Source organism: Myxocyprinus asiaticus, chromosome 37 (assembly GCF_019703515.2).
Source record: "Myxocyprinus asiaticus isolate MX2 ecotype Aquarium Trade chromosome 37, UBuf_Myxa_2, whole genome shotgun sequence".
NCBI classification, from domain to species: Eukaryota; Metazoa; Chordata; class Actinopteri; order Cypriniformes; family Catostomidae; genus Myxocyprinus; species Myxocyprinus asiaticus.
Window position 1 is genome coordinate 14,300,630 of NC_059380.1, and position 14,890 is coordinate 14,315,519.

Consider the following 14,890-nt stretch of genomic DNA (forward strand, 5'->3'; position numbering starts at 1 on the left):
TATTCACAAAAGTGGCATTCAACAGATCACAATGTATAGTCAGGACATTAATAACGTGAAATTGTGATTACAATTCGAAAAAAAAAAACTTCTTAAACTACTTCAGAGCTCTCATCAAAAAATCCTTCATGTGCAGCAATGACAGCTTTGCAGATCCTTGGCATTCTAGCTGTCAGTTTGTCCTGATACTCTGGTGACATTTCACCCCACGCTTCCTGTAGCACTTGCCATAGATGTGGCTGTCTTGTCGGGCACTTCTCACGCACCTTACAGTCTAGCTGATCCCACAAAAGCTCAATGGGGTTAAGATCCATAACACTCTTTTCCAATTATCTGTTGTCCAATGTCTGTGTTTCTTTGCCCACTCTAACCTTTTCTTTTTGTTTTTCTGTTTCAAAAGTGGCTTTTTCTTTGCAATTCTTCCCATAAGGCCCCTGAGTCTTCTCTTTACTGTTGTACATGAAACTGGTGTTGAGTGGGTAGAATTCAACGAAGCTGTCAGCTGAGGACATGTGGGTGTCCATTTCTCAAACTAGAGACTCTGATGTATTTATCCTCTTGTTTAGTTGTACATCTGGCCTTCCACATCTCTTTCTGTCCTTGTTAGAGCCTGTTGTCCTTTGTCTTTGAAGACTGTAGTGTACACGTTTGTATGAAGTCTTCAGTTTTTTGGCAATTTCAAGCATTGTATAGCCTTCATTCCTCAAAACAACGATTGACTGATGAGTTTCTAGAGCTGTTTCTTTTTTGTCCTTTTTGACCTAATACTGACCTTAAGACATGCCAGTCTATTGTATACTGTGGCAACTCAAAAACAAACACAAAGACAATGTTAAGCTTTATTTAACGAACCAAATAGCTTTCAGCTGTTTGCTATAATGGCAAGTGATTTCCTAGTACCAAATTAGCAATTTAGCATGATTACTCAAGGATAAGGTGTTGGAGTGATGGCTGTTGGACATGCGGCCTGTCTTGATTTGATCAAAAATTACTTTTTTCAAATAGTGATGGTGCCATTTTTTTTTACATCAGTAATGCCCTGACTATACGTTGTGATCAGTTGAATGCTACTTTGGTGAATTCAAGTACCAATTTCCGTCCGAAACAGAAAAATCTGTACATTATTCAAAACTTTTGGCCGCCAGTGTATATCGTTTAGATATGCTGGATTATATAACATTCTTCACTCATCGTAAAACTATAACGTAAGTCTTTTAACTTTTTATTGTTTCATTTTCAAATTATGTGCAAGGTGAATTTCACAGTAGAGATCAATGAATATTTTCTAAACTCTCACACAATACATACCAGCAAACCAAAGACAATAATGAAAACAGAAATGCAAAGAAAAATAAAACAGTTAACTGTATGTAGAAGTTCTAACTTTTGTAGAAGCATTATAAAGACGAAGTGGCTGTATAGCATTCATTCTCGCAGCAACCAACAACACAAACTGTACAATTATATATATATAACACCTAGACAGACTGATGTTTTGGAAAGTAGCACTGATAACTTATTTTCTGTATAATGCTTTGTGTTTTTCAAGACTGAAGCAATAAAAAGAAAAATTTAAAAAAACAAAACTGTGATTCACAATTATTTTTTACAGAGCAAAATCATAAATTCTAACAAACCTAAGAGTAAATAAAATAGAAAAAAAAAAAAAAAACACCAATCTGAAAGGAAAAACGATCATACAAAATTGTTTTTATATTTTTCAAATTGGAAAAAAAAGGACAAAGAAAATCCTGTAAAGAAAATAAAACTGTGCAAGTACAGCAAACATATAGTACAGTATATTACACATATAACAAACCATTTAAATACAGTACTGTGTATCAATATTAATCCTGAGAAGAGTCCGTTTCTGGTTCCCATGCTACTGAGCATTTGACTGTGAACGGACATGCTGGCAACTGCACCAAAGCCAATGCAATTTCTCATCCCTCTCCCTTCACCAAAGCCACAGATGAAGCTCTTGTCTCGGAGGTGCCAAAGAGTAAAACCCAACACGAGAGAACATTAGCTGTCATTCGGTGGCATTTACCATGTCCTCCGTCTCTGTATCTGAAAACAGAGCGCTGTATTCTGAGATAGTTTAGAGTGGGAATTGATTCAAGGGAGATAATGTAGTGCAAAATCTGTGTTGCCACAGGGAACCTGCATATGACATAATAAACATGAGGCCAGAAAAATTAACAAAATAATAATATTGAGACAATAACTTATAAGACCGACTTTTGGAGGTAAAGAGCAATGAAAAATCCTTTGACAAATGGCTGTAAAGTCAATGTATATTCTGTACAAGATTGTCAAAAAAGCAGCACCAAAAACAATTCTCTTCTATAGCATGAGACTGGAAGATTGGGGTGGGATAAAAAAAGGGAAACTAACATAACAGGACTGGATTCATTTGCAAAATAGGCCTTTTGAAAAGTCAAACACACCTTGGTGCAAAAGCATTTCACATAGGCTTTACTTTCTCCATTACTACGCCAAGGACCGATGTCTGAGTTTTTGTTAACAAGCACAGTAACATCCCTGGATAGCAAAACTTCAACACATCTAACTGACTCCCAACACCCAACTGTAACCAACACTACACACAAAAGCAATTCAAAGGCCATGATTCTGGAATTATTACTGAAAACTTCACTGCAGTTATGCTTAAGTTTCTAATGCACTTTATCTAAGGAACAATGACGCAACACACCTGTTATTGCTGCCAAGGGATGCAGCTTGAACATATTTTGGCATTTTAATTAAACTGCACCCATATGTTTGGGATACACAATAAGGAGTCCTTCAACAAATGGTAGTGGAATGTTAAGCATCCACATTTTGGCCAACTATCACCATCTCCACCTGGTCGATGTTCTCTCCTGTCCTTATCTGATTTCTCTTGTTGGGTTTTGGCTGTCAACAAATTGCCCACTTTGATTTCAGCTACACATAAAGCTGGTATCCTTTTTCTTCTCCAATATGGAGATGGAGTATTACTTTGTAAGCTCACTAAAGATCTGTCTGGTGATGCAACATAGCAAAGATATAGTTTTCAACAAGGGAACTGCACTCAACTAAACACCATAAAAGTAGAATCCAAATGAAAATTAAAAATTGCTGTAATTACATATAGCACACAGGTTGACTTTTAAACAGGGTGAAAAAAAAAAAGTAAATTATTTAAAATAACAGCCACCTACATGTACATTATGTCAACCAAATTAATTTGCTAAGCAAAATTTCCCAACTAAATTCTCAAGCAAACCACACAGTCTCTTTGTTGGCGGCATAGAGAGCCAACTTACAATACAGAAATCCTGAAATTTCTTAAAGAAATAAAAATAGAAATTTAGTCCTCACACTAACAGTGAGCAAAATAGCTCATCAAACCCGTATAAATATTTATAGCTTTATATATTTTCACACCTATTTTTTTATATCAGTTGTTGACATACAAGCATATAAGGACATATGCTTGTCCTTAGCTGTTCCTGTCCCTCAACATAGCATGCCAAAACAACTAAAACCATATTCAACTTGCATTTTAAAGATATAATGAGCAGAAATACTCAAAATCAGCAAAAATATCATAATTGCACTTATGATTCACTTTTTCGAACTGTTAAACAAGCGATAGTGTGGGTGCTTTGTGCACAACTGTCTAATGTAAAATACTGCAGGTTTTTTTAACTTTTTCAACCAGCACCCTCAGCTTATTGATTGAAAACATTAATGCTTTTAAGACTTCCGCTTAAGCTCTTGTGTTGGAGACACAGACAGCACCATGAATAGAACAGCATCACCATTCCCTTTTCCAAAAATATATATCAGCTGTTTCAAACAACATGTCATGTCACAATCTCCTCTTCCTCGCCATTCACAGCACTTTCTGAAGACACTGAGGGTATAGTTTGGCTACCACGCATTCAAAATGGCGGCCAAGGTCCCAGAGGCGGTCCGGCGTCTCGTAGACCTTTGTCCAGTGGTCAGCTTCGTCGTCATACTGGTAGAGAGAGTTCTTGCGGCTGGTTCGAAACACATGCTCTTCTACCATAACTTGCGTAGCTCGAACGAACAGATGCAGTCGATCCTGAAGCAGAAGGATCTTGATGTAGGGGCTGGCTGCTTGGTCAAAGGGGAGGTCTCTCTTTCGGCACCAGGTGTTCTGCTCGATGTTGTACACCTCCACAGTGAATGTGCGCTGGTGATTCCTACATATGCCTGCTATGTAGTAGATGCAGTTTTTATGCAGGGCGGCCAAGCCTTGAGTACGGGGGACTTTCATGGCTGGCAAATGCCCCCAGTAGTCTTTGCGAGGGTCAAAACAGAAGAAGTATTCTCCTAAGAAAGTCATAATAAAAGAAAGATAAGTATTCTGATATACTTGTGCTACAATCTAGGGCTATATACAAATTGGTTGACAAAATGTCTAAAATCTTTGCTTTGACAAAAACGTATTGGGCACCTAAATTAAATGTGATGTGTTATTTTTGGATTAAAATACGTGTTCCTATCCTAGCCTAATTTGCAGACAACTACTGTGTCAAATACATGTAAATTATATTAAAACATTCACTTTGAACTATAAGTCACAGGACCTTTTTGGGGGGGAGGGTGGACTTGTATTCCGGAAAATAGTAATACAGTATAAACCATTTGTAGCACGATTTCCCGTCATATACGTCAAGGCGGGCCAAATCAAAGGGTGGGGTGTGGGGCGGAGGGGGATATTCACTCTGGCACAATAAGTGCTGTTTGGTGTCCTGACCAGCCAGACAGAGCAAGTGTTTGGGAAACCGGTTTGAAAGCATTATTTTCTCAAGTTATCATTTATTATTTTTGCAATTTCATTTGGTGGTGCAGACATTTCACTTTAACACTGCAAACTACATTTTATATGGGATACTACTCTACGGATACATTTGCCCACTCAGTTCTGCTGATTTTACTGAGTGAGGTGAACCTACCTGACCTTATCATCTAAGCAGAGCTAGAGGACATGACAGGGCATGAATAAAAAGGATGTATGCATTTGTACACTTTGACATCCTGTCATTATAAGTAACTTTGCAATAATAAACCCACTCACCTTGCAATACATAGATGCGGTCCTTATATTCTACTGCACTGTGGAACTCCATGGCCACAGGCATGGGACTGACTGATGTCCAGCAGTTGTCTCTAGCATCATAGCACTCCACAGATTTCAAAGCATTTCGTCCGTCCCCTTCATAAACTCGACCACCAAGAGCAAAGAGTTTCCCGCAGCAGTGCACCAGCCTGCAGCCGATGCGTGCCCGCAGCATGGGTGAACGTGGGAGCCACCTGTTCCCAGCATGTTCGTACTGCCAGAAGTCGCTCTCTGCACGGTGGTCGATGCACACTTCGCTATTGCTTGGCCGATAGCCTCCAGCAATGAAGATGTCGTTCTCTGATGAGACCAAGATGCCGACCTCTCTGAGGTCATTGGGTGGCTTGCACAACTTGTACACCTTCCCGGCAGAAATGTCCAGGCAAGGCACTGTCTGCTTCTTCCCTGAGTGCTTGTGAGCCGCGTCGAAGCAGATCACCATCTCGGATGCAGTCATACCCAGCCGCTGAGAGCAGCCGTTGGTGCCACTGAGTCGGCCCTTATCTGAGGAATTGCTGGACAAGGCCAGGGCAAAGGCTGGGGGTATACGGGTCAGAAAAGCCTCATCCAAGAGGGGCAAGCGAATGCATTCAGCAAAAACCTCAGGTAAATCTGCCTCCCGGCGCAGACAGTCGTACTCCAACCAATGCACTATGCTTTCGTACACGTGCTCCTCTTTTTCCACATTCAAATCATCACTGTTGAGAATGCTGACCAGCTGCTCTTTGGTCAAATGAAAAAACTCTTGCTCTCCCATCACACATAGGAACTTCTTGCGGATGTAGTCCTGCGAGCGCTCCCGCAACTCCTGGTGGCCATAGGCATCTGCAAATATAAAGACCCCAATGCAGTTCTGAGGGTCCAAACGGCTGATCATAAACTGGGCACACTGGTCTTGGAGGGCTGGGATCTGGAAGATGCTGGCGGCGGTGAACAGGGCCTGCACGTTAGACTCAGTGAGGGTGACCCGTGAGGTATAAGCATAGTCCAGAACAAGATGCATGGACTCCGACTCCACTCCAACAATTCGCACCTCCCGCTGACTGCTCTCTGTAAGGCCACTTGTGAACATGGATCTTTCAAAAGATCAAACAAAACACCATTACAATGTAACTACAACAAATGAGGTTCTATGCATTGGCGACTGCATTTCAGAGTTTCAGCAGAGAACTAGACCCCCCAAGTAATTAGAGGGGTCAACAATAAATTGTGCTTAAACATTATCAATGAATTCAGTTAAATTAGTATGAATTACACTCATTTATATAATTTATATAATTTATATAAATGTGTTCAATAAAATTGTCTCTAAGACTTAAAACTGAAGTAACTTTTTCATTGTTAAAATAATTTCTCCTACCCCAGCTTAATATGCAGAGACAAACTCAGCAAAAAAAATAAACGTCCCTCTTTCTGGACATTGTATTTTAAAGATAATTTTGTAAAAATCCAAATAACTTTATAGATCTTTATTGTAAAGTGTTTAAACAATGTTTTCCATGCTTGTTCATTGAACCATAAACAATTAATTAACACGCACCTATGGAACGGTTGTTAAGACACTAACAGCTTACAGACGGTAGGCAATTAAGGTCACAATTATAAAAAAAAAAAAAAGATGCCCAAGATCCCTGCTCATCTGCGTGAACGTGCCTTAGGCATGCTGCATGGAGGCATGAGGACTGCAGATGTGGCCAGGGCAATAAATTGCAATGTCCGTACTGTGAGACGCCTAAGACAGCGCTACAGGGAGACAGGAAGGACAGCTGATTGTCCTCGCAGTGGCAGACCACGTGTAACAACATCTGCACAGGATCGGTACATCCGAATATCACACCTGCGGGACAGGTACAGGATGGCAACAACTGCCCGAGTTACACCAGGAAAGCACAATCCCTCCATCAGTGTTCAGACTGTCTGCAATAGGCTGAGAGAGGCTGGACTGAGGGCTTGTAGGGCTGTTGTAAGGCAGGTCCTTACCAGACATCACCGGCAACAATGTCGCCTATGGGCACAAACCCACCTTCGCTGGACCAGACACGACTGGCAAAAAGTGCTCTTCACTGACGAGTCACGGTTTTGTCTCACCAGGGGTGATGGTCGGACTCGCATTTATCGTCGAAGGAATGAGTGTTACACTGAGGCCTGTACTCTGGAGCGGGATTGATTTGGAGGTGGAGGGTCCATCATGGTCTGGGGCGGTGTGTCACACCATCATCGGACTGAGCTTGCTGTCATTGCAGGCAATCTCAACGCTGTGCATTACAGGGAAGAAATCCTCCCTTATGTGGTACCCTTCCTGCAGGCTCATCCTGATAGGACCCTCCAGCATGACAATGCCACCAACCATACTGCTCGTTCTGTGCATGATTTCCTGCAAGACAGGAATGTCAGTGATTTGCTATGGCCAGCGAAGCGCCCGGATCTCAATCCCATTGAGCACATCTGGGACATGTTGGATCAGAGGGTGAGGGCTAGGGCCATTCACCCCAGAAATGTCTGGGAACTTGCAAGTGCCTTGGTGGAAGAGTGGGGTAACATCTCACAGCAAGAACTGGCAAATCTGGTGCAGTCCATGAGGAGGAGATGCACTGCAGTACTTAATGCAGCTGTTGGCCACACCAGATACTGACAGTTACTTTTGATTTTGACCCAACCTTTGTTCGGGGACACATTATTCCATTTCTGTTAGTCACATGTCTGTGAAACTTGTTCAGTTTATGTCTTAGTTGTTGAACATATATACAGGTGCATCTCAATAAATTAGAATGTCGTGGAAAAGTTCATTTATTTCAGTAATTCAACTCAAATTGTGAAACTCGTGTATTAAATAAATTCAACGCACACAGACTGAAGTAGTTTAAGTCTTTGGTTCTTTTAATTGTGATGATTTTGGCTCACATTTAACAAAAACCCACCAATTCACTATCTCAAAAAATTAGAATACATCATAAGACCAATAAAAAAAACATTTTTAGTGAATTGTTGGCCTTCTGGAAAGTATGTTCATTTACTGTATATGTACTCAATACTTGGTAGGGGCTCCTTTTGCTTTAATTACTGCCTCAGTTCGGCGTGGCATGGAGGTGATCAGTTTGTGGCACTGCTGAGGTGGTATGGAAGCCCAGGTTTCTTTGACAGTGGCCTTCAGCTCATCTGCATTTTTTGGTCTCTTGTTTCTCATTTTCCTCTTGACAATACCCCATAGATTCTCTATGGGGTTCAGGTCTGGTGAGTTTACTGGCCAGTCAAGCACACCAACACCATGGTCATTTAACCAACTTTTGGTGCTTTTGGCAGTGTGGGCAGGTGCCAAATCCTGCTGGAAAATGAAATCAGCATCTTTAAAAAGCTGGTCAGCAGAAGGAAGCCTGAAGTGCTCCAAAATTTATTGGTAAACGGGTGCAGTGACATTGGTTTTCAAAAAACACAATGGACCAACACCAGCAGATGACATTGCACCCCAAATCATCACAGCCTGTGGAAACTTAACACTGGACTTCAAGCAACTTGGGCTATGAGCTTCTCCACCCTTCCTCCAGACTCTAGGACCTTGGTTTCCAAATGAAATACAAAACTTGCTCTCATCTGAAAAGAGGACTTTGGACCACTGGGCAACAGTCCAGTTCTTCTTCTCCTTAGCCCAGGTAAGACACCTCTGACGCTGTCTGTGGTTCAGGAGTGGCTTAACAAGAGGAATACGACAACTGTAGCCAAATTCCTTGACATGTCTGTGAGTGGTGGCTCTTGATGCCTTGACCCCAGCCTCAGTCCATTTCTTGTGAAGTTCACCCAAATTCTTGAATTGATTTTGCTTGACAATCATAAGGCTGCGGTTCTCTTGGTTGGTTGTGCATCTTTTTCTTCCACACTTTTTCCTTCCACTCAACTTTCTGTTAACATGCTTGGATACAGCACTCTGTGAACAGCCAGCTTCTTTGGCAATGAATGTTTGTGGCTTACCCTCCTTGTGAAGGGTGTCAATGATTGTCTTCTGGACAACTGTCAGATCAGCAGTCTTCCCCATGATTGTGTAGCCTAGTGAACCAAACTGAGAGACCATTTTGAAGGCTCAGGAAACCTTTGCAGGTGTTTTGAGTTGATTAGCTGATTGGCATGTCACCATATTCTAATTTTTTGAGATAGTGAATTGGTGGGTTTTTGTTAAATGTGAGCCAAAATCATCACAATTAAAAGAACCAAAGACTTAAACTACTTCAGTCTGTGTGCACTGAATTTATTTAATACACGAGTTTCACAATTTGAGTTGAATTACTGAAATAAATGAACTTTTCCACAACATTCTAATTTATTGAGATGCACCTGTATATATATTTTTTTTGGGGGGGGGGTTTCCCCTTTTTCACCCAATTTGGAATGCCCATTTCCCAATGCGCTTTTAAGTCCCCGTGGTTGTGTAGTGATTCGCCTCAATCCGGGTGGTGGAGGACGAATTCCAGCTGCCTCTGTGTCTGAGACCATCAACCCGCGTATCTTATCACGTGGCTTGAGCGCGTTGCCACGGAGACATAGCGCGTGTGGAGGCTTCACGTCATCCACCACGGCATCCACGCTCAACTCACCATGCACCCCACCGAGAACGAACCACATTATAGAGACCACAAGGAAGTTACCCCATGTGACTCTACCCTCCCTAGCAACCGGGCCAATTTGGTTGCTTAGGAGACCAGGCTGGAGTCACTCAGCACGCCCTGGGATTCAAACTAGCGAACTCCAGGGGTGGTAGCCAGCGTCTTTACCACTGAGCTACCCAGGCCCCCGTTGTTGAAAATGTACACGTTATGTTTGCTGAAAATAAAAGTAGTTGAAAATGAGAGTACATTTCTTTTTTGCTGAAGTAAGCCATTGTAGGTTAATTTTCTTAAACTGTGAACACTATGTCTCTGTGGCGCTATAAAAATTCCTTGTTTTGAGCGACCCGTCCAGCCCCACACAGGAACATTGACTCAACTAATAGTTTGGCCAGGAACTATCTTTTTTTTCAATCAACAGAAGATGAGGGCATATTCAGAAGGCTGTTTAAAAACAATGTTTATTTACACGATTCTATTCGGTGGTGCACAAAATACATAATTAAGCTTTAAATTTACTACATTACAGTTTGGTCATTTCTTAGGGCATGTATGACAATACGTTGATAGTCAACTGTGATATGCTCATGTAAATTTGATCAAATACCTTTCCAGGCAGACAGAGACAAGTGTTGATTCTAATTATATGCGCTCCAATGCTTTTCAATTAAGTATGAACCACATACATGTAATTATTAGTATGTTAAAGGACTTTTCTGGGTTCAATAAAAATTGAAATCTATCAAAAGCATTTGTTCAATAATGCAGATTACCACTACAGAGTAAAATTTGGACTTGTTTCTCTGTTTTTGTTTTTCTTTTTATTCCGACCTATACAATCTTAGGTAGGATCAATTCTCGGACAAGCATTTATATCTTTCCAATGAGTCGATGGGACGAACGTATGTTTGAGTAGTTGTAATAGTTACACAAGGTACATAGAGAATATCTAGGGTGTTCCAGTTTGTTTTCTCTTTCTTTTTTTATCTTTAAATAAATCTTGAGAAGAGCATGATATGGATTATACTGTATCAGCTCTCATACTCAAATAAACATGTATAACACCAGCAAGTACACCTACATTTGCTCCAAGGTAAATTAAAGCTAATAACTTGGTGTTAATTCATTTATGCATTGATTAAGGTCTTAGTAAAGGTGATAGTAAACAAAGAGTTCACAGTATCATAGTGACTGTGTTATGAGATGTTATAAGCAGTTCTGTTCACTTACACTAATGTTATCAGGTGTGTAATTGCAATCATTGATGCTTCTCTTTTCAAGAGACAGACAGTCTGATTCACAGTCTCCACAGTATTCAATCAAATTACTGTGTAATTTATCAATTTCTTACACAAAAAAAGTCAGATAAATATGCTTTAAAATGTAACTCTTCATTCCAGCCCACATAAGAATATTATCAATTCCATTTATAAGAACAGTTTGCCAAAAATCATGCAGTTCACGGCAATCTCCCATTCATTCCTATGGGACGTTCTGTAAAGCCCGTCACAGCGAGCAACGGTAACCAAAGGAGGTGGAGCTTAGTGAAGGGTCAATTGCTCAGGCCCATGTACTTCTATTGAAAGTGCCTAAATTAGAAAAAATAAATAACCTGAGGGATGTCAAAAAAAATTCTGTTGTAATTTGCCACAAATGTGATCAATAGACTTAATTTGTATTCAACCCAGAACATGTCTTTAATGCCCAAGATTATTGAATTAAATTTTGATAAGGTATTTGTATCAGCCAAAATGAATATGAAAACACTGATCATAAAATCACTTCTTAATTAAAATTTAAAAGTTTCATACATGTCATTTCTATGTCATATTGGTAGCAAATGGAAGGTAAGCTTGCTCTGTGCTGTAGCATACATTTAATTCCAAGGTGATTTCACTTTGCAAGTTCTTAGCAAATGTTAGGCAAATGGTTTATACTCAAAAGATGATGTGTGCAGCTGCTACCTGAAGTATGGGCTGATGGCAGCAAGGACATTTCTGTGACAAGAGAATGTCTTGCCATGGTCCACTTCCACGACAATGTCAGTCAGCTGAGCTTCGTCGTACAAGGCTTTAAGCTGCTGGAGGATGTTACAGGCATGTAGGGCATCTACCCCGCTGTAGCTTGAGCTTGCTGGAGTTCCATTCTGTACCTGTAACAGCTTTACAACGTCTGCAAGACAAGTGTTATTAAGTAGAGATGATTTCAGAGATCTACACACAATCTTTCGAACTGATAATTATCCACTGTGACCAGATCAGTGGATCAGGAAATAATAAATCCTCATGTAAAATGTATAAAATGTATGGGCATAAAATGTTCACCTTTTGCAAATACATATTTACCAAGTATGACCCTTTTTAAAATTCCACCATACTCAAGTAATCAATTTTAAAGTGGAAATTGAGCCTGCCCTGAGCAATGTTTTAGCCCTTGACTTCTTCAGTCTATTAAGACAGAGCCCAAAATTGAGTTCCACTTTCAAAGAGCTAGTCCTAATAAAACATCACTTTTACAGGGCCTGACAAAACAAAAAATCTTAAGTCAAAAGCTCACTGGGATTCAACAGATGTTCCAAAATCACCAGCGCTGCAACTTTAAGAGCCAGTGACATCTAACTTTCCTGACTAATATTGTTTTCAGAGCTATTCAGAGAGACCAATAATTTCATTATAAAACACCTTTTTTCTACTATGCAGCCAAAAAGTTCCAACATGACATTAGCGTGCGACCTTTCCTGAGTCATACAAATAAACCAAATGGTCAAAAGAACTACTTCTGCTTTTGACAACCACAGACATTTAATGAGTCTTTTTTTTTTTTTTTTTTTTTTATCTCAACATGAAAAATGAAAATATGTTTATCACTATCATCAATCTAATTTCCGTGCTTAACTTATTAACTGTGCTAATCTAGGTGGTGTTTTACCGGCTAGCGCAACATCAGGCTCGTCCGGTTTCGAGCCACTTAAACAGCCGCGGAATAAACCATGATACTGCGTTAAATATCGCTAAAGTGTACAGATACACAAACGTGTAACTCGACGAATTCATTGTATTGTAAAGCTGTGAGCAGACAAGCGATTAAACGTTGAGTGTTTACACAGTCTCGCGCTGAGCTAGTCTCGCTAGCTACCTCGCCGTACTTTTCTGCCTACATCCAAACAATCAGTGGAGTTCACCGTATAACCGAACAAACCGTAAAACTCCCTCTCATTCTGTCAAAATAAAATAATATCGCTGATATATAGCGTATAAACAGGCCGGAAAACTTTTTGGTAATAAATTTGGATTTGGAAGAGAAGCTCTAACCTCCACTGGCAGCCATTCTCCCCAATCTGTCTCGCGGCGACTGGGAAAACGTCACTACTGGAATGGAGCCCCGGAAACAGGCAGCAGCCAATCAGCGTCGTTGAGCGTGCGGGACAGCCAATGGGCTCTCTGAGGAAGTCTTTTGCGAAATAGCTCAAAGCGAGAACTAGGGAGTTTATGTTCAATTAGTAACCTCCGTGCTTATGCTTGTGAAATTGGCGGAAAAAATATAAATAGAGAGAGAGAGAGAGAGAGAGAGAGAGAGAGAGAACAAACGTTTGGGGAGGTTAAAATATACGGTTCGTTCGTTAATAATATTAGGCGACGAAACTTAAGACACGTTGCCTTGAAACGTTTGTGCCTTAACTATTGTGCAGATGTATGAAACTTGGTTAAAATATATTCAAGGAATAGTTAACCCAAAAATTACAATTATTTAATCATTTCCATCCCAGATGTGTATGACTTTCTTTCTTCTGCTAAACACAAACAAAGCTTTTTAGAAGAATATTTCAGCTCTGTAGGTCCTGACAATGCAAGTGAATGCGTACCAAATTTTTGTACCAAAATGCACATAAAGACATCATAAAAGTAATCCATAAGACTCCAGTCGTTAAAAATATATTCAGAAGCGATATGATAGGTGTGGGTGAGAAACAGATAACTATTTAAGTCCTTTTTACTATAATTTCTCCTCCCTGCCCATTAGGTGGCGATATGCATGAAGAATGTGAATCGCCTAAAACGACAGAAGAAGAATGTGAAAGTGAGGGTGCGTTCCATTCCGAAGGGCTCATCCCTATGCCCTAATCCCTTCAGACGGTTTGCCCTCCAGAGTGAGAGCTTTGGAGGGTTGAAGGGTGTAGGGCTCAAAAATACCAGTCATTCCGAATGCACTTCAGCGACATCTAACCAAGCCAAAGGAGCCGCTACCGTCGCACAAAGGCTGACACTAATGACCATCACCTGCACCTAGTCAGAAATATTTAATGAGTCTGCCTTACTATTAACTATTTTCAGAATGCAAATCCAAACGAAATGCTTTAAAACCTTTAGACTTTCTGAAGAAATGTAAGCTTCATGTTTAAATATTTGTTTTATTATAAAAAAAATAAATAAATATGAACCAAAAATTAACCAGTATACAAATGTACAGTATATGTTCAAATATTAAATAAAAAAAAAATGCCACTGTGTATATTTATTTTATTTCAACTCTTTTATTAAAATAACAAATCAAGCGAATTTACAGGAAAATAACACAAGCAAAAGCCATTTTCAAACAGAAAGCAAGGGGTTTAAATGTTTTTTAAAAAGTTCATAATAATAATTAAAAGCCTTTATAAACCACAGATTTTTGTTTATAGAACCGGAGTGTGTTTAGAGGTGCAGCTGGTTTAATTTACAACAAACCTGCTGATTTATGACATATGAGCCGGTTCCCGTCCTCTTGGCAGCAAAATGTCCATCAGTTGAACCCTACAGAAACGGCCCTTTTGAAGTGCCCTACAAACAGGGTTGGGAGGGTTACTTTTGAAATGTATTCCACTACAGATTACAGAATACATGCTGTAAAATGTAATGTGTAATGTATTTCATTTGATTACTCAAGGTCAGTAACGTATTCTAAATACGTTGGATTACTTCTTCAGCACTGGTACATTTTTTCACTTGTTTCGACTGTAAAAACTCTGAAAAACCTAAATATCTTATGCAGTGTTGTTTCTAAAACAAGATAAATCAAATTGATCTTGTTTTAAGGATTTTTAGATATTTTTTACAGGAAAACAATACAAAAATTATTATCAAGAATATGATTTTTGCCATAATATCAAAGGTCTGACTAGAAA

The 14,890-nt window shown here is 39.8% G+C and overlaps 1 protein-coding gene across 1 annotated transcript; it reads right to left on the minus strand.

The window, feature by feature from the left end:
• Window positions 1-1,209: 1,209 nt before the first annotated feature.
• Window positions 1,210-13,089, minus strand: LOC127428062 (kelch repeat and BTB domain-containing protein 8-like). Its single transcript, XM_051676111.1, has 4 exons — window positions 13,041-13,089; window positions 11,694-11,901; window positions 5,096-6,213; window positions 1,210-4,347 (listed from the first exon to the last, which is right to left on the minus strand). Exons 1-4 carry the CDS (start codon window positions 13,054-13,056, stop codon window positions 3,884-3,886), a joined length of 1,806 nt encoding a protein of 601 aa, XP_051532071.1. The 5' UTR covers window positions 13,057-13,089; the 3' UTR covers window positions 1,210-3,883.
• Window positions 13,090-14,890: the final 1,801 nt, after the last annotated feature.

Excerpts from the sequence above, each read along its gene's own strand:
- LOC127428062 (XM_051676111.1), bottom strand. Across the intron at positions 6,214-11,693 it reads GCCATCAGCCCATACTTCAG|ATCCATGTTCACAAGTGGCC; the intron begins GTAGCAGCTGCA and ends ATCTTTTGAAAG. Across the intron at positions 4,348-5,095 it reads CCGCATCTATGTATTGCAAG|GAGAATACTTCTTCTGTTTT; the intron begins GTGAGTGGGTTT and ends TGACTTTCTTAG.